The sequence below is a fragment of the Neovison vison genome, chromosome 4, assembly GCF_020171115.1.
Source record: "Neovison vison isolate M4711 chromosome 4, ASM_NN_V1, whole genome shotgun sequence".
Taxonomy (NCBI): domain Eukaryota; kingdom Metazoa; phylum Chordata; class Mammalia; order Carnivora; family Mustelidae; genus Neogale; species Neogale vison.
In genome coordinates, this window is record NC_058094.1 from 39,009,867 (window position 1) to 39,035,669 (window position 25,803).

A 25,803-nucleotide genomic window follows, 5' to 3' on the forward strand; every position below is an offset into this window, starting at 1 on the left:
CCCACAGCATCTCCTCCTAAAATCCTTTCCTCCTGCCCATCCCCCTGACCTCACTTTCTAGATTTCTCTTCTACAGTGATTTTCCAATAGAGAGCTCCAGAAAGGCAACCTGAGTTCCCAACTCAGACCTACTGAATCAAACCCCCTGTGCTCCTACTGTCCCCTCTACCTCCCTTTCTGATCCTGCTATTCCACCCCACCCGTTGTCCTGCCCCCTCTCCCCTACTTGGTCCTACTGCCCAGCCTCCTACCTGATTCTACTGCTCCACCTCTTCTGTTTCAAAACCCTCCTAAGCCTCCAGATTATGGTTCCCCCTTGGCTCTCCCACCTGGAGAAAGTGAAAGAAAGCCAAGGATTGCACTGGGAGGTTCAACCACAGAAGCCAGGTAAGGGACATCAGGTAGGCACTGGAATTAGTTCTGTCATCACATCCTAGATGAGACCTGAAGATCACTGACTTCAACCACCTCCTTTGGTAGATGAACAAACCAGAGGACCCAGCGACTTGCCCAACATCACCTGCTAAGCGTAAGTGGAATCAAAACTACAACCGTCCACATAGGGATGAAATCAGCCACCTGTATGTCTCATCCACTCAGTCATTCAACAAGCACCGAGCTTTACTGTGGACTGGACCCAACACCAGGACTTGAGGTCCACAGACCCCAAGGGAACCAGCATCTCCAAGTACGGATGGGCATTTCATGGTTTGCTCAGAAACTCCTGGTCAGGGAGCAAGCTCGAGTGTGAGGTGCCTTTTCCTTTGTTCAAACACACCTTCCCTAAGCCATGCAACTTCTCCCTAAGAGGGGTGGGGTGGGAATGGGCACCTTTTCTTCCTGGGTTTGCAGAAGTTTTGACAAGCTTGCCAAATTGCTTAGCTTCTCTGAGCGTGGGCTTCCTCTCCTGAAAATGAGATAAACCAATAACCACCTTGCAGTGTTTCATCTTTTTTCTCTCAGATTCAATGAGCTAGCAGGGTCCTACTCCCAGCAGGCGCTCTGAAATTTAGAGCAGCCTCCCAGAGGTGCTCTGAGACCAGAAAAACCGTCTTGATCTTCAAAGGTTTATAGTCTGGTGGTAAAAACAAGGCAAGTAAAAAAATATCCAGAGTAGGAATCCATCTTGGGTAGGCGTCGCTCTGACCCCTTGGAAGATAAGGCAGACAGGGTCGACCACTTAGCAGAGGACCCGCAGAGGGTGTGGCCCATCCCAGGAGGGTCCTGCCTGGCTGCGAGAGGGACAAGTGGCATTTGGACTGGCCCTGACTGATCACTGGCCTTGGATAAGGAAAGAAATTCCATGTAGAAGAAAGAGGCTGAACAAAGCCCCTGAAAACTCAGGGAAGGAGACAAAAGTTCAAATCTTGATAAAGTGGCTCCAGGGCATATAAAGCCTGTGGCCTTAAGGGGTCTGTCTCTCCAGGAGCCAGAAACTCTCATGGCCTGTGGCATCTGCTGTTCCTCCCTCACTGAGGATGCCAACGTGTGTCAATTAGGAGGATTGTTTTAGGATGCTGAAATTCATTTACTGGCAGCCAACCCTTGAAAACGTTCATTATTTTCAACTTAGGCGAAAACCTCCATTGGCAAGAGAGTAGGACATTCTTACACTCAATTCTCTTGGCTGGCCCCTTCCTTCGGGCACGTTGCTAATTTCGCAGGCTTCAGGTCCTTATATGAAACACATTGCATTCTCACTAATATTTTGATGTCAGATTTCATTAGAAATGTATGTAGGAATGGAAATAAGTCCCTCATAAGTGCTGTGATTTCCAAGGAACAGAACCTGGAGCTGTATATGGTGAGTTTTTGGAGTGTCTCCATTAGCTTTATTTTTAAGTAGTAAATTAACTGTTGTGAAGAAATTTCACTGAATTCTGTAGCCCTGATCTCTGGAATTTTCCCTGGAGAGTATATGTTGGCGGGGGAAGAGGGGGTGCATCGGGGAGAAGGGGTTCAGCTCCCCCCAATCCCTTAACCGTATTATGGGGCTAGCCTCCTTGAAAACCTCTATCTTCCACTTAAAACACTCTCTCTTAAATCACAAACACGAACTCTGTGTGGGTACTATTGCTCCAAAGGTGTATCTGTTACAGGGAAGGGAAGAGGTTTCGAGGTTAGCAGAAATAAAATGAGCGAGGTTGGTGAATTTAGAAAAGAACGTGCACGTCAACAAGACCTTGTAGAAGGCAAACAAAACAGGGAGAGCCAGCCCACAGAAGCGGAGACGCTTTGTGGACTGTCGTTCTAGGAGGGAGGAGGAGTCCAGTAGAGTGGGAGTTTGGGCAAAGGGTTAAGGTTTCCAAAAGGCTGATAAGAATCCTGCGGTTCCCCTGGCAACAGCTCTGCCCCCATAAGGCAGTGATAGAGTAAAGAGAAAAACTGTGCACAAGCAAAGCAGACAGTAATTGAGGTGGAGACAACATGACTTCTGGTGCACCCCACCTTGAAGGGAGCCTAAGGAGGAGTTGGGAGTTTGGGAGGGGAAGGGCGCCACTGATAAAGAATGAGGACAGAGGGATGAATCTGGAAGCTTTCACTGGCTTACACTCTCTGGGTACAGTCCATCCTGCAGCCCCGACTCCACTCGCTAGCTTGGACGCCTGGAAGGGACTTGGAGCTGGAGAATGGGCTCCTGCATTCTCCTGGTGGCCTGTGCATAGAAGCTCTCCCTGCCCTTTGCCACAGCCCAGGAAGGCTGAGGCTGTCCAGACGGCACAGAGAATGGAAAGAGGGTCAGCAGTGATCACTACCGGTGCCCAAACTCTTTTTTGGAGCCCCGGAGACCCCGGCCCTCAGTGATTTGGTTCCCTCCTCCAGGCTTGTCTCCAGTTCACACCACCCACCTCATGGTGTGGCAGTGCCCCCAGGGCCTGACCGGGTTCCACCTGATGCTCGGGCCTCAGTGCTCCCGCCCGCTCGTCCCTCAGTGGGGAGCTCTGCTTTCACCAGGAACGCTGCCCTAAACCAGCTGTTTTCCAAGGGTGGTTTAGGGGTCCCTAAGAGTCCCTGAGATCCCTTCAAAGGGCCCATGAGGTCAGAACTATACCCATAATAGCACAAATATTTGCTTTTTATATTACTATTTTCCAATGAGTACACAGAGCATGAAAAGTTTACTGATGTGGTTTTCATTTCCACATTGCAGCTAACCTTTAAGAAACCACCATTTGCCAAGTTTGGGTGTCATCTCAAAGAAGAATATCCACAATTACATGAAAAGGAAATTTAAAATGCTTTTCCTTTTTCAGACTACGTATCTGCAAGAGGCCATAATTTCTTCAGGTAGTCCGACCAAAACATTTCATGACACACTCAATGGACAAGGTAAGAATCCAGCTGTCTTCCTTTAAGCCAGACTCGGAAGAGATTTGCAAAAATGTAGAAGAGTGCCATTCTTTTTTAACTAAGAAAAGGTTGCTTTTTATGCAAGTATTTATATGTACGTTAGGGGTTATGTTGTGGGTCTCTTATTGCTATTTTTTAATTAATTAACTCATTAAGGAATTTTTTTTTTAAGTTCTCCACTTTAGCTTATGACCCAGTAAATGTCAATAGGTCTTCAGGGTCCTCAATAATTTTTTACTGAAAAGGGATCCTGAGACCAAAACATTTGAGACCCACTGCCTTACATCTAGTAAACGGCAGGCAGTGTGGAGCTGTAGGCTAGCTAAGGTCACTTCTGCTGCACATCAATGCACCAAATTAACGATCTTTGTCCATGTCTGTCTCCCCCACTACATCTGTGATTCCTGAACCCACAATGTCTGCCACACAGCAGAACTCGATGAATGAGGGACGTAGAAGATAAGCCCACAGAACACACATCACCCCGGACTACCGCCTGGGCTGCCTGCAAACATTCGTAAGTGGGGCACATACATACATGCATTATTTTTTTTAATTGGCTCAAGTTGTTACTGGAACTCTGATTTGACTTTAGATATACAGTATAATTTTTTTAATCAAAAAATTCAAATGAGGAATTAACCTAAGAAGCAATTCTGTTTCTCTGTTAAAACATTTGGAGATCCCAAAACCAGACAAGGATCCCATCAAAAAAGAGAGCTATAGACCAATATCCTTGATGAACACAGATGCGAAAATTCTCACCAAAATACTAGCCAATAGGATTCAACAGTACATTAAAAGGATTATTCACCACGACCAAGTGGGATTTATCCCAGGGCTGCAAGGTTGGTTCAACATCCGCAAATCAGTCAATGTGATACAACACATCAATAAAAGAAAGAACAAGAACCATATGATACTCTCAATAGATGCTGAAAAAGCATTTGACAAAGTACAGCATCCCTTCCTGATCAAAACCCTTCAAAGTGTAGGGATAGAGGGCACATACCTCAATATCATCAAAGCCATCTATGAAAAACCCACTGCAAATATCATTCTCAATGGAGAAAAACTGAAAGCTTTTCCACTAAGGTCAGGAACACGGCAGGGATGTCCATTATCACCACTGCTATTCAACATAGTACTAGAAGTCCTAGCCTCAGCAATCAGACAACAAAAGGAAATTAAAGGCATCCAAATCGGCAAAGAAGAAGTCAAATTATCACTCTTCGCAGATGATATGATACTCTATGTGGAAAACCCAAAAGACTCCACTCCAAAACTGCTAGAACTTATACAGGAATTCAGTCAAGTGTCAGGATATAAGATCAATGCACAGAAATCAGTTGCATTTCTCTACACCAACAACAAGACAGAAGACAGAGAAATTAAGGAGTCAATCCCATTTACAATTGCACCCGAAACCATAAGATACCTAGGAATAAACCTAACCAAAGAGGCTAAGAATCTATACTCAGAAAACTATAAAGTACTCATGAAAGAAGTGAGGAAGACACAAAGAAATGGAAAAATGTTCCATGCTCCTGGATTGGAAGAATAAATATTGTGAAAATGTCTATGCTACCTAAAGCAATCTACACATTTAATGCAATTCCTATCAAAGTACCATCCATCTTTTTCAAAGAAATGGAACAAATAATTTTAAAATTTATATGGAACCAGAAAAGACCTCGAATAGCCAAAGGGATATTGAAAAACAAAGCCAAAGTTGGTGGCATCACAATTCCGGACTTCAAGCTTTATTACAAAGCTGTCATCATCAAGACAGCATGGTACTGGCACAAAAACAGACACATAGACCAATGGAACAGAATAGAGAGCCCAGAAATAGACCCTCAACTCTATGGTCAACTAATCTTCGACAAAGCAGGAAAGAATGTCCAATGGAAAAAAGACAGCCTCTTCAATAAATGGTGTTGGGAAAATTGGACAGCCACGTGCGGAAAAATGAAATTGGACCATTTCCTTACACCACACACAAAAATAGATTCAAAATGGATTAAGGACCTCAATGTGAGAAAGGAATCCATCAAAATCCTTGAGGAGAACACAGGCAGCAACCTCTTCGACCTCAGCCACAGCAACATCTTCCTAGGAACATCGCCAAAGGCAAGGGAAGCAAAGGCAAAAATGAACTTTTGGGATTTCATCAAAATCAAAAGCTTTTGCACAGCAAAGGAAACAGTGAACAAAACCAAAAGACAACTGACAGAATGGGAGAAGATATTTGCAAACGACATATCAGATAAAGGACTAGTGTCCAAAATCTATAAAGAACTTAACAAACTCGGGCGCCTGGGTGGCTCAGTGGGTTGAGCCACTGCCTTCGGCTCGGGTCATGATCTCAGGGTCCTGGGATCGAGTCCCGCATCGGGCTCTCTGCTCAGCAGGGAGCCTGCTTCCCTCTCTCTCTCTCTGCCTGCCTCTCAGTCTACTTGTGATTTCTCTCTGTCAAATAAATAAATAAAAATCTTTAAAAAAAAAAAAAAAGAACTTAACAAACTCAACACCCAAAGAACAAATAATCCAATCAAGAAATGGGCAGAGGACATGAACAGACGTTTCTGCAAAGAAGACATCCAGATGGCCAACAGACACATGAAAAAGTGCTCCATATCACTCGGCATCAGGGAAATACAAATCAAAACCACAATGAGATATCACCTCACACCAGTCAGAATGGCTAAAATCAACAAGTCAGGAAATGACAGATGCTGGCGAGGATGCGGAGAAAGGGGAACCCTCCTACACTGTTGGTGGGAATGCAAGCTGGTGCAACCACTCTGGAAAACAGCATGGAGGTTCCTCAAAATGTTGAAAATAGAACTGCCCTATGACCCAGCAATTGCACTACTGGGAATTTACCCTAAAGATACAAACGTAGTGATCCAAAGGGGCACATGCACCCGAATGTTTATAGCAGCAATGTCCACAATAGCCAAACTATGGAAAGAACCTAGATGTCCATCAACAGATAAATGGATCAAGAAGATGTGGTATATATACACAATGGAATACTATGCAGCCATCAAAAGAAATGAAATCCTGCCATTTGCGACAACATGGATGGAACTAGAGCATATCATGCTTAGCGAAATAAGTCAAGCGGAGAAAGACACCTATCATATGATCTCCCTGATATGAGGAAGTGGTGATGCAACATGGGGGCTTAAGTGGGTAAGAGAAGAATCCATGAAACAAGATGGGATAGGGAGGGAGACAAACCATAAGTGACTCTTAATCTCACGAAACAAACTGTGGGTTGCTGGGGGGAGGGGGGTTGGGAGAAGGGGGGTAGGGTTATGGACATTGGGGAGGGTATGTGCTTTTGGGTAAATTGGAAGGGGAGATGAACCATGAGAGACTATGGACTCTGAAAAACAATCTGAGGGGTTTGAAGTGGCGGGGGGGGTGGGAAGTTGGGGGTACCAGGTGGTGGGTATTATAGAGGGCACGGCTTGCATGGAGCACTGGGTGTGGTGAAAAAATAATGAATACTGTTTTTCTGAAAATAAATAAATTGGAAAAAAAAAAAAAACATTTGGAGACATCCTTGCAAGTAAGTAACTAGTGAAATAAGTCACCCAGGGTATGCGTTCAATACAGACACAATGATTTGCCATAAAAGTGAAATGTGTCTGGGCAATGTTTAGAACATCGAAAACAAAAAGCTGAGAAAAGCAAACGCCCATAACAGGGAAGATACAATATCCTGAGAATGAAGAGGAAATCAAGTATTGGGGCAAGGACTCCAGTGAATGTGGCTTCTGCATCTTTGTTCCCTGTCAAAGGAAGACCAAAAGCAGATGACACTTGAGAATCCAGGCCAAAGCTGTGGTTTTTGCCTTCCAGTTTCATGATTCTCACTCAATCACATTCACAGGTCTAGCAGCCCTCCAAGCACACCTGGGAGTGGCCACTGGCCACTCTCTGGAGTAAGAAGAGGCGCCCTGTTCCATCCTTCTTGTCTCTGGCACATTCTCCAGCAAAATGAGGAATAGGAGGCAATACTGGACGTGGGGCTGATTTCAGACGACAAGGGGTTTCTACTTCAAAGCCTGAGCTTGGGGTGACAGAGAGGACAGTGAATGCTGACAGCTAGCTAGGGAAGATGCAGTATGTGTGGGTCAGGGGGAGGAGGAATTTGGGGCCAAGAGGAGTATGTTTTTCCAGCTAAGTGTGTGGTGGCTCATTCTGAAAGCCCCATCAGAAACCCAACTGCGGGGGTAGGGGGGCCCTGGTTGCTCAGTGGATTAAAGCCTCTGCCTTCGGCTCAGGTCAGAGAGAGTCAATTATCATATGGTTTCACTTATTTGTGGAGCATAACAAATAACATGGAGGACAAGGGGAGATGGAGAAGGGAGTTGAGAGAAATTGGAAGGGGAGATGACCCATGAGAGACTATGGACTCTGAAAAACAATCTGAGGGTTTTGAAGGGGTTGGGGGTGGGAGGTTGGGGGAACCAGGTGGTGGGTATTAGGGAGGGCACAGATTGCATGGAGCACTGGATGTGGTGCAAAAACAATGAATACTGTTATGCTGAAAAGAAATTTAAAAAAATAAAAAATAAAAGAGTGTTTGGGGGTTCCCCTGGTCTCTGATTGTAATTTTGAATGCTGAGGCGAGCAGGCAGTAGGGCGCTTCTCTCAATAGCCTTCAGAGGGGGTCAGGTTCTGCCAGCTGGCCACCAAGCTATAAAACACACCTTCCGAGAACTTCATAGAACAACAGTTGTCATAAAGCTATCACTCATTGCCTCCCTAGAGTTTATATTTAACTTATTTTCTCCTCACAAAAATATTCCAAGGTCAGCATTAACATTCCCATTTTTATGGATGGCAAACTGACCTCAGAGGGACTACACCGCCTAAGTATACACACGTAGTAAGTACCAGATCTATGCCAAAACCCATTCTCTTTCCACTGGCCAACCTTCCTATTACCTCCACATCTGGGCTTGCCAGAGCCTGTACTTACAACCAGCTCCATTTATCCACACTCTATATTTTTAGGATCTCTCCTTTCTCTTGCAGAAAGAGAAAAATTCACCTGAAGAAAACATGTCCATAAGAGAACCCCGATATTTTCTACTCCAAATATCTTGATTCCATTCAGTGTCCCCACCTCTCTTCTGAGTGCTCCCACCTTCCATGAACCCACCTACTCGTTTTCCCACGCTACCATGCAGGGGAGCATTATTAACATGGATTAGCTGGACAAATCCAATTAAAAACTCTCCTAACACCTTTGTTCAGAGAAATACCACCAGGACCTTCTCAGATCTTTTCCTTGACCTTTTCAAATCTTTTCCTTGCATACTGGAGAAAAGTCATGAGCCTCAGATTAAACGGAAGGGTCTGAAATAGAAGACTTTCTATTTCATTTTGAGAACCCCATGCCCTCATTGCTGATGAGATCTACTCCCTCTGCCACCCCACCCCCTCCCCCAAAACCCAGGGATAAGAGCCCTTCCCTACTGACATGTGTCCATCCCCGGTCAGGAGGTCCACCCATAAGCCCCTCTTCCTGCTTGCTTCAGAGGCAGAGCCCCGATCACTCACCCAGGAGGGCCGTCTGGGGGTGGGTCCGAGCGTGTCTCCCTCTGGAGATGGACCTCAAGGGGGGCCGCTCCCTGGCCTCAGCGGGGAGGAGAAGAAGGGTCTGTCCGAGCACCAACAGAAAGCAGCCCACCAGCATCTTTTCCATCTTCGAGAAGAGGAGGAGGGGAAGGCTGTGACAGACACAACAGAAGGGAGCAGGGTGAGATTTCCAGGTCTCCTTGAACTCTAGACGCTGCAGACCCGCTGTGCCACCTTTTCAGTATCAAACGTGCCCCTTGTCCTTAACATGTCATTTATGTGTTTGATCCTTAAGAACCCAAGGAACTTCCATTGGGAGGTTCTTGAATACTCTGAGCAGGGCAAGCGTATGAAAATTTTTCATCATTTTGTTCTCTCTGAGACTGAAAGGAAAACTTGACAGGGGAAAAAAAATCTAACCTCAGGTTTCTCTTTAGTTATTTATTATCATTTGTTTATAATCATATTCTGTATCTTGGATTTGAAAAAGAAAAAAGTATATCTGAAGATTCCAAGTACCATTACTCCCTCAGTCTGATAATAGTGTATCCTACAAATTAATATATATAAATTCCCAAGGCATTCAGGTCCGCCGGACACAAGGTAGCATCCCAGAGCGAGCCTCCCAGCCTCCCTGCCTCCCTGCCTCCCCCACACGAAAATGAAGAGGCAGCATGGTACACAGTAGGCAAGGGCCTGGACTCCGGCACCAAACTTCCTGGCTTTGAATCCCAACTCTGACACTCACCAACTGTTTAAGACCCTGGCCAAGCTACTCAACCACCCGAGCCTTGTGGGAATATGGGATACTATTAGTTAATTGAGTGAGTTAATACATGTAACTGAAGCATTTAGCATAGTGCCTGGCACACATGGGGAGGTGGGGACAAGCAAATGAGCAAAGGAGCTGGGGGACCAGAAAATAGGATCAAACCCAGTGTTGAGCAGGAAGCTCTCAGGTGTATAAAGAACTCTAACTCTGAGTTGAGCTCCAGGTACCCCCAGGAGCAAGGGGACTTAGAACCAAAGGAACCCTATCTACCAGGACAGCACTGCCTTTACCCATTTTCTGTATTGGCATAGGTGGTATAGAGGCTCAGAAGGATTCTAAGCAGGGAAGTGACAGGGTCAGAACCAGGTCTTTCCAGGATAGCCAGTCTCAACGCTTCACATGGGACGAGAAAGGAACTTGGCCACATGGTGAGTGACATCAAGACTATTCTGTCTGGGGGCACTTGGGTGGCTCAGTGAGTTAAGTACCTTGACTCTTGATTTTGGCTCAGGTCATGATCTCATCGTCGTGAGACCGAGCCCCGTGTCAGGCTCCATGCCCAGCATGGAGCCTGCTTGAGATTCTCTCTCTCCCTCTGCCCCTGCCCCCCATCTACTAGCCACCGCCTCCCCCTGCTTGCACTCTTTCTCTCTCTCTCAGGTAAATAAATAAATCCTAAAAGAAAAGACTGTCCTGCTTGGCAAAGCCTCATGAAGAAGGCAATGTCCTGAGACTAGGTTTAAATGTCCCACTTTCTACACATATAACGTGTGTCATTGCAATTTATTAATTTACATAAATTAGGTGGGGAGGAGGGAAGACTTAAGGTGGAACAACATTTAAGTAACATCACATGCATATAAAATCTTTACTGAGTTCTTATCTCGTGCTTGGCAATTTCACCCAACTGACTTCATTTTATCCTCATGCCTAACTTGCAGAAATCAGAATGATTACCTCTGCTTTTTAGAGATGAGGAAACAGAGGCTCAGAGCAGCTAGCTCAATCACTTGATCAAGGTCAAACAGCTAAAGTAAGTAGCAAAGCAGGGATTCAAACCTAGGGTAAGCAGGCCAATTTACCAAGTTAGTGATTAGCAGAAAACCCAATGAGCTGCTGGTAAAATCTGCAGAAGACAATTCACAAAAGGGCATGGCTGTTTCGTTGTCAGAGGCAGGAACAAGGCAGGGCCAGGGCAAAGACCATTTCCCAAAACTTAAAAAAAAAAAAAAAAAAACGACCTCGGTAATAAGTGAATAGTTTGTTCAGCAGATTGCTTTCAGGAGTTGACCTGGCAATAAATCCAGGCTGTCAACCTTCAAAGTCCACAGTTTTGCACACTTGCTGTATACAGCTAAATCACTTTTCCCCTATGCATTAAAATTATATTAAAAATAGCAAATGGGGGCACCTGGGTGGCTCAGTGGGTTAAAGCCTCTGCTTTCGGCTCAGGTCATGATCCCAGAGTCCTGGGATCGAGCCCTGCATTGGGCTCTCTGCTCAGCAGGGAGCCTGCTTCCTCCTCTCTCTGCCCACCTCTCTGCCTACTTGTGACCTCTGTCTGTCAAATAAATAAATAAAATCTTAAAAAAAAAAGGAGGAAATACTGTATTTTAAAAAAATAGCAAATGTTTGGGGGTGTCTGAGTTGTTCAGTCGGCGGGGTATCTGCCTTCGGCTCAGGTCATGATCACGGGGTCCTGGGATCTAGCCCAGCATCACAAGGAGACTCATTCTCCCTCTCCCACTCGCCCTGCTTGTGCTCGCTCTCTCTCTCTCTCTCTCTCGCTCTCTTTCTCTCTCAAATAAATACAAAAAATCTTTTAAAAAAATAAATAAATAAAAACAGCAAGTGTTTGTACAGCACTTACTATGTGCCAGGCACTGGGCCAAATACTTAATTTAAGTGTATTAAGTCATTTAATTCTAGCCGTGACTCAGAGAAGGTAGGTGATTTACCTAAGGTTATGCAGCTGATAAAGCTGAGGCTCGGGGGCATACGGGCTCATTCCTGAGAACTACAGCCCCCAGCTTTTTAAACAGATTAAATTCTTCACTAATTAGATTGGCCCCTTTTCATAGCTTTAACTGTGAGATTCTTTCCAAGAAAAGGAACACTTAGAAGATTGTGCCTCTTTCTCTAGTCTTAAACCTACTATTTACTTTCCAGCTTCCTGGGTATTCATCACATTTTATATGACTTTATAAGTGTGTTATGTCATTTATATGTGATTTATTATTTTATGCTTTCTCCCTCCTCCAAACTGAGAAAATACTAAGGCCCCCTTTATTTATTTTCAAACGTATACAACATGTTCTCTAGGCCCACTTCCAACCTGACATATTTGCATTTAAATCCAAACATTTGGAACATGATGTGGTGGGTGATTAGCATTTTCCAAAAACAATTTCATGTGGTTGGGGTTCCTGCTGATTTCAAGAGGTATTTATATTTTCCGATCACCATCACTAACCAGAAGGCACTAAGGGTAGGGGAAGGGTAGGGAATGAAAAATAAACAGAGGTTGGGGCCCCTGGCTGGCTCAGTCACTAGAGCCTGAGACCCTTGATCTCGGGGTGGTGAGTTCAAGCCCTGTGTTGGGCGTGGAACTTGCTTAAAAAAAGAAAACACAGAACTAAGCACTTCTAGGTATCGAACACCAAACAGGTTACTCTTATCTTCTTTGTGCCTCAGTCTCCTCATCTTTTTTTTTTTTAATTTATTTATTTGACAGAGAGAGATCACAAGTAGGCAGAGAGGCAGGCAGAGAGAGAGAGGAGGAAGCAGGCTCCCTGCTGAGCAGAGCTCAATCCCAGGACCCTGAGATCATGACCTGAGCCGAAGGCAGAGACTTTAACCCACTGAGCCACCCAGGTGCCCAGTCTCTGCGTCTTTAAAGTGGGGATAAGAAATAGACCTGGTTGTTGTATGGATTAAATCAATCCATATATATAAAGCACATAGAACAGTGAATGGCACATAGTCAGTGCTCAGTAAGCTACTTGTTGTTCTTATCATTATGCAATCAAACCAATTAATATAAAGTACACAATGGTCGTTTTGTCATATTAAGCCATTTAACACACATGAAATTAACATTTATGCTTATTTATTTATGACCAGTATAATAGAACGATGACATACAAATACATAACTTAAAAATAACACTAGTATCTGAAAGTATTTAAAACATTTCTTTTTCAAACTGCAGCGGCACGGCCAGTCACAAGCTGGTTGAAAAGATTTGCCCAACATTTCTGATCTGTTATTTGTATCTGACTGTATAAAGTCTTATAAACCCACTAAGAAGAAGACAAAAAAACCCATCTGAAAATATGTGAAATATTCACACCAGCACAGGTGACCAACTGTCCTAGTTTACCCAGAACCGTCCATGTTTTAGCGTCAGACGTCCTGCATCCTGATAAACTCCTCGGTCCTGGCGAGACTGAGATGTTTCCTCTTGCTACCAGCAACCTCGCTCCTCGGAATTCACCCAAAAGATACAAAAACTCATCCACACAAAGACTTATACTCAGATGGCCCTAGGAGCTTTATTTATAAAAACTAAAAACAGGATACCACCCAAACGTCCACGTGTCGATGAGCGGATTAATTAACTGCGGTACCTTCGTACAATGGAATGCTACTCGGCAACTAACGGTTGGATTTTAAAATAATTATACTGAGTGCAAGCAGCCAGACACAACAGATCACATTTGGAATGATTCTGTCCATGTGACATTCAGTAAAAAGCAACACTACAGGACAGAAAGCAGATCCATGGTTCCAGGGTCCTGCAGGTCGGAAGAGAAGATCAGCTACAAAGGGACATGAGGGAAATTGGGGGGGGGGGTGGAAATTAAGTGTTTACATCATGATTATGGTGGAGGATACATAGATCTATGCATTTGTCAGAACTCCTCAACCGTCCCCTAAAAATGATGAAATTTATCGGTAAGTTATACTTCAAAAATGCTGTTTAAAAGAAACTAAAGGGATGTGGGAAAAAATATTGTACACACGCCCACATAAAGCCAGTAGGACAATATTAATATAGACAAGATAGACCTTTTTTAAAAAATCAAGTGACGGGATGCCTGGGTGGCTCAGTAGGTTGAGCCTCTGCCTTCGGCTCGGGTCATGATCTCAGGGTCCTGGGATGGAGCCCTGCATCGGGCTGTCTGCTCAGCAGGGAGCCTGCTTCCTCCTCTCTCTCTCTCTGCCTGCCTCTCTTTCCACTTGGGATCGCTGTCTGTCAAATAAATAAATAAAATCTTTTTTTTAAAAAAAGATTTTATTTATTTAACAGAGAGAGAGCCACCCAGGCGCCCCCCATAAATAAAATCTTTAAAAAAAAAATGAAGTGACAGTGAAACAAGAGAAAAGAAGTCAGGGCATGGAACCGTTACTCATAATGTTGCTCAGCTGGGCACTTAGAGCTGAGAGCATTTGAAGGACGGGCACCAGTTCTAGCTGGGAAATGGGCTGAAGCTTGAGAAACGGGTCTTTTCATGTAGGGGCATAGGAGGATGATTGTGCTGGGAAACAGAGGTTAATTCAATCTGAACAGATTCCATGAAGCATTTAGGGGCACGGAAAGAATATTTTTTTAAAAATACAACAGCTTTGACTTTTGTTTTAACCGTGTTTCTCCTCTCCATGGGACAATGAGTCTTTTCATTATGCTTTAACAAGGGGGTGGGGGAAAAGGGAGAGGAGACTGCTCTGACCCTCTTAGCCTTGGGTTCTTCTAAGTGTCCCCATTCCAAATAAACTGTCCGGCGAGTAGAATCGCAGCAGAGCCATCAGGATGTGCTGTGGGCCTTGAGAGGAGAGGCCCGGCCTGTTAGAACACCCTGCGGGATCTCAGTGCGATGACTTCTCTCTCTGGGTTTTAGTCAGCTGTAAGAGAGGCGTGGCGGGAGAGCCCTGTTTCTCAAGCCAAACCAGGCCACAGGCCAGCACAGTCCTGCAATCTAAAGAAGGCTGGGCATGACTTTCTACAAGGTGGTAAACTCTGTCTCCGGACAGGAAGAGAACCCGGGGGGGGGGGGGTGGTAAGCCGTTACTATTTTTTAAGTGCCTACTATGTGCCAGGGAATGACCTTGGGCATTCTGGGTATTATCAGCTCACTGGATCCCTACAATCCTTCTGCGAAGTGGACGAGTTCCCAATTTTATGCTACTCTCCAAGACACTCTCCCAGCCCTGAGAGCTAGCTAAGGGACAAAGCCAACCTTCTATCCCTGCCATCTCCCCAGCCGGAGGAACTCAGATTCTTGTCATAGCTGGTGCCTCCCTCCACGCTGGTCCCCTTGGCCTGGGAGCCCTACGTTAACCAAAACTGCGTTCATTCCTCAAAGCTCAGCTCATCGTGTTACCCACTCTCTAAAATGTTCTCCAGTTTTCCAAAGAAGGATTGACGTCTCTGTGAGACCCGAACAATGGGTCGGTTGTCCGCCCTAGCCCTCGGTTTCTTTTTCTTGCTACCAGATCTGTCTCCCTGGCTCATCTGTGAGCTGACCGTACCTGGTCATTGCTGTATCACCCACATGCTGGGGGCCGAATTTAATAAATAAGTCTTTAGAATATAGACAAATGTTGAACAAAAGCACTTATTGAACAGCAAAAGATCAATAAATGTTGAATCGAATAGGCCCAGTTCTGCAACTGACGACTGCCAAAGTCTCAGCTCATGTCTTTCTCTACATAGGATATTTGTCTAAATACAGGTGACCCCAATGGCTATCTCCTGTGACAGGAGGACCCCCTCCCTCAAATTTCTTGGCCAAGTTAAATACATAATTTTAAAAGGATATAGACAAAATATCAGCTATCGAGTCACAATAAATAATGCATCAACGTAGTCACAAATGCCTATTCAAAATGCTTTAAATTACAAAATAATATATCACTTTAGAATTAAGGCTTTTCTCCTTAAAAACGTTCCATAAAACAATGTTTGAAAATGCTTGCCTTTCGAACATCACTATTTTGTCAACACTGAAGATATGTTTTGAGTCTTCTAACCTCTCCACCTGTGTCTAAGTTATCTGAGCTACAGAACTTTCCAGACCGTATATGATGCTGTCCTTGGACATTTTATCTCAGGCCAGCAGCTGTCACTTACCCACGTAATATGAAGACACCATATCTCCACCACTTGCTCCCTCATGGTTTTTTTCTTTAAAGGATTGTATCCAGCATCACCCAATCCTTGCTACTGGGAAATTGTGCCCTCGAGCATAATTACAAAATCTGCGTCGATTTGTTTATTTTTGCGTCAATTTGCTTATTGTTTTGGTGTGTATCTAGATGTATACAAAGCTAGCACATTGACTGAGAACATTTTGAACTAGTGTGTCTTCCCCAAACAGCACTTTGTTTAAAATATTTGCTAGATTCCCTGTACTTTGAGAAACTTTGCAAGGACTCATAGGGCAACTTCCTCTTTCCTAAGGAGTAATTTTGGCGGGGCGGGGGGCCTCCCCTCATATTTTGGTATATATGGTCATTCCTTCCATATCTTATTTTCCCTTCCATGCACTTAAGCACCAAGTCCTGCCATTTTTTTTTCCCTCAGTGATGTCTTCTCACTCATGTCTTCTTCCCTTTCCATCCATACTGAAGTCACAGCCATAGACCTTATTCCCATCAGAGAGACCACTGGTGGTTATCCCCCAAAATCTTCCTATCTCTCCTTCTTTGGTAATACCCCCACTTTTGAGCTGGATGTGTGATGGGCTGGAGTAAAGACCATGACTCCCGGGCGCCTGGGTGGCTCAGTGGGTTAAGCCGCTGCCTTCGGCTCAGGTCATGATCTCAGGGTCCTGGGACTGAGTCCCGCATCGGGCTCTCTGCTCAGCAGAGAGCCTGCTTCCTCCTCTCTCCCTCTGCCTGCCTCTCTGCCTGCTTGTGATCCCTCTCTCTGTCAAATAAATAAATAAAATCTTTAAAAAAAAAAAAAAAGACCATGACTCCCAGGCCTCCCTTCTTGCCAGCGTGACAACATGCTGGCCAGTGGATGACCACAGTCATGGTATGTACAACTTCTGGAAAGTGTCCTAAAGGAGGGATGTGGGATTGACCTCCTTGCTTTTTGCCTTCCTGCTGGCTGGAATAAGAACATCCTGGCTGGATGCCCAGTAGTCATATTGAACCATGACCCACGACAGACATGGAAGCCACGCTCTGTGGTAAAGCGAGGCACAGGAGTATTGGTCCCTGACCCCACTCACACTTTGGACTCACCGCCTCCGGGCTTCTAGAATGCAAGACAGAAATAAACTTCTTTCTCTAAACTGCCATTATTTCAGTTTTTTCTGTAAGTTGGAATGGAACGTCAGTCCTAATTAATAGACTATTTCCAAGTCTCGCCTAGTGAATCCATTTAGCACCAGTGCTGAATTCAATCTCCCCAAAACACAATCATGCTTATCGTGTTCCGGCCCAAAAACAGCCGGTAGCTTCCAACTTCCACATGCCTATAGAATAAAATCTGGAGTCCTTAGTTTAGCATTCAAAGCCATGTTATCTGGCCCTGGGTTATAATGCTGACCTCTGCAAGTCCCCCCACCTACCCCACCAACACACACACACACACACACACTGTCTCTCTCTCTCTCTCTCATTAACCCTTCAGCCGCATAACCTCATACAATGTTTCTTACTCTCTGCTGGTTGGATTGAGTTCTTAACAACAGACACATGGGTAGGTGGTCACTCCCTTTCAAAATGAACTATGAATGGAAAGAACCCAAATGCTCCTTAACAGCAGAACAGATACACTGAGGTAAAGTCATACATGGGATATTATACAGCAAGAGAAAAGAATGAATTACCACTTCATGCCTTAACGTCATAAATTTACAAACAAAATACTGAACAAAATAAAATTCAAAGTGGGCAAAGCTAATCTTCCATCGTAGGAATCAGGGTAGTGGTTACACTCTGGTGTCCGTGTGCAGAAGGAGGCATGAGGGGGGTTTGGGGTGCTGACGAAGTTCTACTGATTCATCAGAATGCTGGTTACACAGTCATGAAAAGTAATCCTGCTGTATCCCTAATTGTGGCTTCCAAAGTCCCCATTCTGGCCCTCAGGTGCCCAGATCAGTGTGCGTTCTGGGCTGTGCCTGTGCTACCCCTCACCACTGACATCATCACTGTCGCCAACTTCTGACAACGGCCCAAGCCTCTGGAATCTAACCCAGCCCTGCCTTTCTCTCTAAGTCCCTTTCAGGGTCCTGCCAGGTAAGGCAATGACGGCCGTCTGCCAAGCCACATGGCAGGGTTCAAAGATGACCTCACAGTCTGGAGCTCCAAGTGGCAACTGGTCCCTTGGAAGGGCCTCTCTGGCGCTGTTTACTAGCAACAGTGACGACATGCTCCATGCTCCTTAGTGCTTCAGCCTCCCCCCTCCTTCCTCCCACGACCCTCCCGAGCTACCTCATAGGCGTGTGAAATAGGGCAGCCCTCCTGAGCGTCCCTAAAGACAGGGAATCCCAGGAAAGCGTTCTCTTGAATACGGTGCCACAAACCAGAGGGCTGGAGGTCCTGGGGGAAAGCACTAGAGACTCTGACCCACATGACTGGTCTTGAACTCCACCACTCACCCCTGAGTCTTAGCATGTCTTCTGTCACTGCATGCCCGGCTTCACACCCACCACCTGGTGCCCGCCGGCGTTGGCACCCATCACACCTTATGGCCTGCTTTTCCTGAGACCCGAGCCTGTCTCTACTCCCCTCACCAGCCGCACCCCGGCCTTACTCCTGGCCTTCTTTTAGGCTCCTGTCAGAGCTCTTTCCAGGAAAATTGTGGGATCCCTTTCTAGAATCTCCAAAGACCCTCTTATTTCTTTGCTATCTTTCAAAAAGCAATCATCTGTTTTCCTTTTCTTTAAATCTTGGGCCTCATCACAACTACTTCTTGCGGAACAGAGATACCTGGTGCTTGCTGTTGAGAGCTTAGGGCATGACTAAGAGGAGGGAGACCCAACAGGGCTGAACTCTGCTACGGCATCTCCAGTGAGCGAACCCAGGCCACACTGGCTCCAGTTTGCCTGGGTCTGGATGCTAGGAGCAAGGAACTCTGGAACCCTGATTTATTTTTTAAAAAGAGAGAGAGAGAGAGAGAATCCTGGCAACTGGGAGGCCTAAGGTGGAATTCTCATGGCAGGAATAAAAGTATGGACAAGCAGTGAAAAGCCATAGATCTCTGCATTCTTAAGTGGATTCTCCTCTTTTTCTTCTTCTTCTTTTTTTTTCTTTAAAGGTTTTATTATTTGACACACAGAGAGAAAGAAGAGCACAAGTAGGCAGAGCAGCAGCCAGAGGGAGAGGGAAAACCAGGCTTCCCCCTGAGCAGGGAGCCCGATGTGGGGCTCAAACCCAGGACCTGAATGGAAGGCAGGCATTTAACTGACTGAGCCACCCAGTTGCCCCTCGTAAATGGATTCCAAGGGACCAAGCTTCAGGGGCTAAGAGGAAGCTTTCCAGGGCGCCTGGGTGGCTCAGTGGGTTAAGTAGCTGCCTTCGGCTCAGGTCAGGATCTCAGGGTCCTGGGATCGAGTCCCGCATCGGGCTCTCTGCTCTGCAGGGAGCCTGCTTCCTCCTCTCCCTCTCTCTCCCTGCCTGTCTGCCTGCTTGTGATCTCTGTCTGTCAAATAAATAAATAAAATCTTAAAAAAAAAAAAAAAAAAGAGGAAGCTTTCCAGTCCACTGTCCCTAAACCCTTGGTATCTTGACATGGTTTTATGAAGCTGTCCCTTAGAAAGCAGGAAGGGAGAGCTGTGGAGGAGTTGTCTCGGGACTGGAAAACCCCATTTAACCACGTGTGGATTATCTGTCCCCCTCATGTTTCTGTGGAGAGGCTATATTCCTGAGTTGGGGAGGAGGTGACTGTTCATAAGAACTCCTTGCTTTTTCTGGAAAGAGAGGTAATAGAACTCACTACCTAGCTTTAGGACACGTCTAGAACTGTTCTAAGGACCTTAATCCTCACCCTGAAGGTGAGGATTTAATCCTGCCCTGAAGTATTAACATCTCCACTACACAGATGAGGAAACTGAGGCATAGAATAGTTGGGTTACTCCAAGGTTAACAACCTGTGAGCTTCCCAGCCAGGGTTTGGACCTAGGCAGGCTAATCCCAGATTCTATGACCTTGACCACCGACCCCTACAGACTCCCCTCTCCTGGAAGGCCCATTCAATGCACTTGGTGGAGATGCTTCCTGGCCCCCTGATTCATGACAATTTGGAACTTGGTCAGTTGGGTTAGTCCGGGGGGAGGGGGGCGGTGTCTGTTCCCGAGAAGCTGCCTCCCTGGGCGTCCAGTCCTGGCCACCTTGTCTCCTCCCCAAACTGTCCGGGGTTTCTACCAACTACCACAAAATGCCCTCCGCTTTTTCTCCCTTCTCCACATGAAGAAAGAAGGGAGGACCAAGAACAAAATCCAGATAACAGGGCATGAAAATACCAGCCGACCGAGGGGAGGAATCCGATTAGATCCGGCCTGCCAGTAAGAAAGAAATCTCACTGGATGCCCGCTCAACAAGTCTCAGCCTCCCCGTCCCCGCGGCCGTGGGAGCCCAGGTCCGGAATGCGCGCCGCGGGGCACAGCGCCCCCACGGGGCACTGCGGGTGCGCCCGGGGCAGGGAGCGCGCCTCGCTCGCCCGGCCAGAGTGGCCAGTCTTCTCCCCGTCTGGGGGGTCCGGGCAGCGCCGCCCGCCGCTCGCGCGCGCCCAGCAGGGTCGGGAGCCACAAGCCCCCGGGCGGAGGGGGCGCCCGGCCGGAGGGGCCGCGCCAAGCCGCAGGCAGGGGCCGGGGCTAGGCGGGCAGGCAGGCCTTGGGCAGCGCCCGCGTGCGCCCGTCCGCCCGCGCTCTGCGGGTCTGGATGTCGGTCTGTCCGCGCCTCGGGGCGGCGGGGCCGCGCGGAGATCCCCGGGGAAAGCGCGCCCCGCTCACCTGCAGCCGCCGCCGCCGCGGGCGCCTGAGCAGCGAGACGGGAGCAGCCACCCGGGTCTTCGTCGCCGGCTTCCTCGCCGCTCGGGGAGGCGCCGTTCTCCTCGGGGGTCGATCGCGGGAGCCGCGGAAGAAGCCCGAGCCTCGGCCGCTGTCTCCTCCTTCGCCGCTTCCTCCAAGTCCCATCCCAGAGCGCTCCCCTCGCTCGCTGGCTGCCTGCGAGGCTCGGGGCCAGCGCGGGAGGGCGGCGGGGAGGCGGCGCCGCGGCGAGGGTGGGGAGCGGGCCGGGCGGAAGGAGGGGTGTCGTCTTCGGGGATGGGGAAGGCGCGGGAAGGGAGCGGCGCCCACTGCGGCCCCACCCTGCGGGCAGTGGTGGAGCCGGGCACCCTGGCCGTGCGCCCTGCCTGCTGCCACCCCGCTCCGCTCGGTCCCCTCCGCCAGCCCAGGCGGGCTTCGGACTCCAGGGGTCCGGACCGCAGACTCTGAACAACAGAGGCTCTGGGGGACTTGGCGGGGTGGAGGGACAGCATCTCCTGAGGGAAGGGGGGCATGGCAGGGGTACTGTGTCCTGAACTTGGGGTCACGATCTGCAGGAGGCATCCATCGATGATGGTGATGAAGAAAAAGTGGTGAGAATGGGGATAACTGGTGACAAGTGCCAGGAGCTGTCTTGGCAGTGCCCAGAACATCCCACCAGTGCCAGTTCTTATTCACAGAACGTCCACTGGCCGGGGACCAGACCAGGCCAGGGTGGGGTAGGGGGGGGGAGTAAGGATGCCAGGACAGAGAGGAAACAAAGTTCCTACTCTGAAGGAGCAGAGAAAATCTAGTTCAGACAAGACTTTTGTAATTATGCGGGAAGATATTTCCAACTTTATAAGGTGGGGGAACATGACCTTAGAGGTCCCCAAAGAACTTCAGAGGGATGCAGATGAAAGGATCGGACCCCGGCATGGAAAGGGCCTGGTGTGCCGCTCCACACCCTACATGCGTCTCCTGACCAGCCCCATGAGTGGGCAATGTACACCAGGCCAGCACATCTCCTAAGGATGGCTCCAAAATTCTATCCCCAAACCACTAACCCAACACACCCAGGTCAGGTTTTAACAAGCTATGGGGGAGAGGCAGCAGAACTAATGAGTTTCAAAACCTTTGGAGGTGCCAGAGTCTGATAATTTAAGTGCTCTTGGCTGCCTTTATTCCTAACCATCCCTTCTATTTTATGATCGAGTTGGTTTCTGGAATATAAATGAGCACCATATACAAAATCAATTCCTTAGAAAAGCTCCAGGAGCGGGGAGTAAAAATTCCAGTCATAAAGCGACAGGTTAACATACTCAAACCACCAGGCAACTTCGTTGTGCCATATTGCAGAGAAAGACTCTTGGATTCATGTTCCTTTGTTCCCCTAACCTGCACCTTAGGCCCCCGGGGCACTCTTGAGTGCCTGCGCAGGTCAGAAATCCTTTCTTTCTTTGTCTCTGGGAGGAGGTAGGTAGAAGTCAGAAAGCAGAGGAAAGTCTTCAGGAAATGTTTGGTCTCTGAGGTCTTGGATCCCACAGAAGAAAATTCTTCCTGAGTCTGGGCCAGTGAAAATCCCTTAGGAGCTGGGGAAGTTGAGTTACAGTTTCTGGAAACTTGCATATAAAATGCGTTGCCTTATTCCAAGACACCAGTATGTCCAGTAATTTATCAAGAAAACAATGGCTATTCCGAAATCCTTCCAAATTTTAAGGAATTCTAAGTAAGTAACTGATTCCAGGGACTCTAGGATATGCCAACTAAAATGGGTGTTTTTCTCCAGGGAATTCTGTCAGAATTCTTCGGAATAGGAAATTTCTGTACAAAGCACTCCTGGGGCCAAGTCAAATAGGTCAATGAGTTGTTCTACCTTGTGGAATGATCCTCAGGTCTGCCAGAAAAAATGAAGCATAAGTGAGCTCAGTGTCCTGAAATATCAAGTCGGAAAATATAGTGCCTTCACTTCCTGGTCACCTTCTAGGTGAATGCAAGTTGATAACACGTGAGGCTCTCGGGGAGAAGCCAGATTTACCTTTTCTGCCAAAGGCCTTGCTACCAGCTTAATGTACAGAGAATCTTATTCAGAAGAAGTGTGGGTTTAAGATTTTCAGTTCTCATGCAGGCAATCCTATGCCCACAGATAAGAATGAGGGTATGTAGTATCTGAAAGTTCAAGAGTTAGTTGGAATGGACAGCCATCCAGATTCATTATACCTGGTAGCTCTACCAGGTTCCAACCTCAGCTCTCTATCTCCACCTGTGGTCTATGGTGGCGTAAGGACTGGGGTGAAGGGGACACCATTTGACCCAGGACTCACAATCATGACTAACCTCATAGAGAATTTTGATGTAGGAATTCATCTGTTCCTTATAAACATTAAGAGTTTCTGTTTTGTTTTGCTGGGACTGGAAGTTAAGAGAGGAGCATTGTGAGGCGGTGGCTGGGTTTGTACTCCAGCCCAAGGCAGTGCTTCCTCTGGGGTATCCCATCAGCATGGACAGTCAGTTCCATGTCCAGAAGATCCTCCTTGAGGACAGGCTTGCTGATGGTACTCTTGACCCAGGTGAAATGATTTCTATAAAAAAAAACAAAAACAAAAACAAACTACTACCCCACCTTGGAAAGACAAGATGAAAGTGATCAGGAAAAAACTATAGCCGGTCAAAATTTTATTTAGGAAAACAATATATTATGTATTGAAGAGGACTCATATGTTTATATGTGATTTTGAACTTGGGCCATTTGCTCCTGAGGGCAGGGACCAGGCCTTCTGCTTGTTTTTGGATATTGCCCTATGCCACACAGTGGAGGGGAATGGGCTGCTATGGCCTGAACCTGGAGTTTAGAGCCTTGTAATGTTTGTGAAATCAGGTTGATGAGTCTCCCTGTCAAAAACCAGAGATAATAGCAGGACGTGGGGAGTTTCAATGCATAGGCAAGAGCTAGTGGAAATCTGACTTGTTTTCCTGGATACTGGCACAGCTAAAACACTGCCTATCTTCCTGGAGCCTAGTTTCCCCTTTAGAGTGGAGGGTATGGACTTGCTATGGATGGAAGCATCACTCCGCTACTTCTTTCATCCTTAAACCTAGGAATTGCACAAAATAGTTTGCTGTTAGAAGCCAATAGAATAGCCTCGGGGTGCATGGGTTACTGAGTCGGTTAAGCATTAAGTGTCTGCCGTCAGCTCAGGTCATGATCCCAGTGTCCTAGCACGGAGCCCAATATCTGGCCCCTTGCTCAGAGGGAATCTGCTTCTCCCTCTTACCCTACTTGTGTGCTATCTCTCTCTCTCAAATAAATAAAAATCTGAAAAAAAAAAAAAAAGCCAATAGCCTCATTCCTGTGACACTCAATTGACTACTTTCTCTCAATGCCACTAATAAACCAGTGTCTACGTTGGTTGTCCAGTGTGAGATCAGATTGCAAGATCCTCAGGCGAGGACTCTGTGTGTCTGTCCTACTGAATCCTCTAGGATGCTAACAGAACTCAAAAATGACTCAAGAATAACAAAAGTAGGGGCGCCTGGGTGGCTCAGTGGGTTAAGCCTTTGCCTTCGGCTCAGGTCATGATCCCAGGGTCCTGGAATCAAGCCCTGCATCAGGTTCTCTGCTCCGCGGGGAGCCTGCTTCCCTTCCTGTTTCTGCCTGCCTCTCTGCCTACTTGGGATTTCTACTGTCAAATAAATAAATAAATAATTTTTTTTTTAAAAAAAGGAATAACAAAAGTATCAGAAGTCAGGACTTTTCCATGTTCTCTCTCGCTGAAGAAAATAACTGGGATGTGGTTATTACTGGGGTTCAACAGAAGGGGAAACACTACAAATAGTCCAGTGGAAAGAATAAGGCAAAGCACCGGGGAGAGCTGTAATAAGTCATAAGATGGGGAAAAATCAGAGGTAGTGAAACAAAGTGACCAATTCTGTTGGGAAAGCAGTCTTTGAAAAGATGCAATGGAAATGTCTTGACTCATTTAAAAGTAAGAATGGACAAAGCAATTCCCAAGTACAGAAAGTGCCAGAACATTACTGGCTACGTGTATACTCTATGAGAAGGAAAGAGGTTGAGAAGAGGATGGAATAACCAAAGTTTTAAAGAGTTGAAAATTTCTTTCAGTTAGAGCAAAATGTCTAAGACAGCTCAGCATCCCTGGGCAGGACTAATGAGAGAACCCTGCCTAGCACTGCTTCACCGTTAGCGCCAGCCTTTGCATGCGGGCAGAAGAATACTGTCAGAACCATTGCTGAAGATCAATTACAGGCATACTCAGAGATACTGTGAGTGTGATTCCAGGTCGCTGCGGTAAAGCAAGTAGCACAATAAAGGGAGTCGAGCAAATTTTTTGCTTTCCCAGTGCATATAAAAATATTTTTATATATTTTTTAACCCACTGAGTCACCGGGGTGCCCCCCAAATTATATATTTTAAAATGTTTAGTTAGGGGTACCTGAGTGGCTCAGAGGGTTAAGCCTCTGCCTTCAGCTCAGGTCATGATCTGAGGGTCCTGGGATCAAGCCCCATATCAGGCTCTCTGCTTAGCAGGGAGCCTGCTTCCCCCTCTCTGCCTGCCTCTCTGCTTACTTGTGATCTCTCTGTCGAATAAATAAATAAAATCTTCTTAAAAATAAATAAAAATGTTTATTTAAATTCAATTTAATGAACATATACTGTATTATTAGTTTTTAAGGGGCAGAATTCAGAGATTCGCCAGTTGCATGTAACACCCAGTGCTCATTATTTCAACTGACATTGTTAATGCCCATCACCCAGTTACCCCATCTCCCATGCATCTCCCCTCCAGCGACCCTCACTTTGTTCCCTATAGTTAAGAGTCTCTTATCATTTACCTCCCTCTCTGTTTTTGTCATATTTTATTTTCCTTCCCTTCCCCTATGTTCGTCTGTTTTCTTTAATTTCAAATATGAGTGAAATCATATGGTATATTTCTTTCTCTGACTTATTTCGCTTAGCGTAATACCCTCTATGACTATCCACGTGATTCCAAATAGCAAGATTTCATTCTTTTGATGGCTGAGTAATATTCCATTGCATATTTATACCACATCATCTTTATCCATTAAAGATGGATA

The 25,803-nt window shown here is 46.5% G+C and overlaps 1 protein-coding gene across 4 annotated transcripts in view; it reads right to left on the reverse strand.

Moving 5' to 3' along the window:
* The window catches only part of MATN2 (matrilin 2), a 128,194-nt gene extending 119,094 nt beyond the window's left edge, over positions 1–9,100 (reverse strand). For 3 of the 4 annotated variants that reach the window (XM_044245234.1, XM_044245233.1, XM_044245232.1), the window contains exon 1: positions 8,938–9,097. In XM_044245234.1, coding sequence (XP_044101169.1) covers positions 8,938–9,082 — 145 coding nt within the window. In that variant the 5' untranslated portion in view covers positions 9,083–9,097. Of the gene's footprint in view, positions 1–8,937 lie in introns of all 4 variants that reach the window. The other variant, XM_044245235.1, reaches the window with a different exon arrangement.
* Between the last annotated feature and the right edge of the window lie 16,703 nt (positions 9,101–25,803).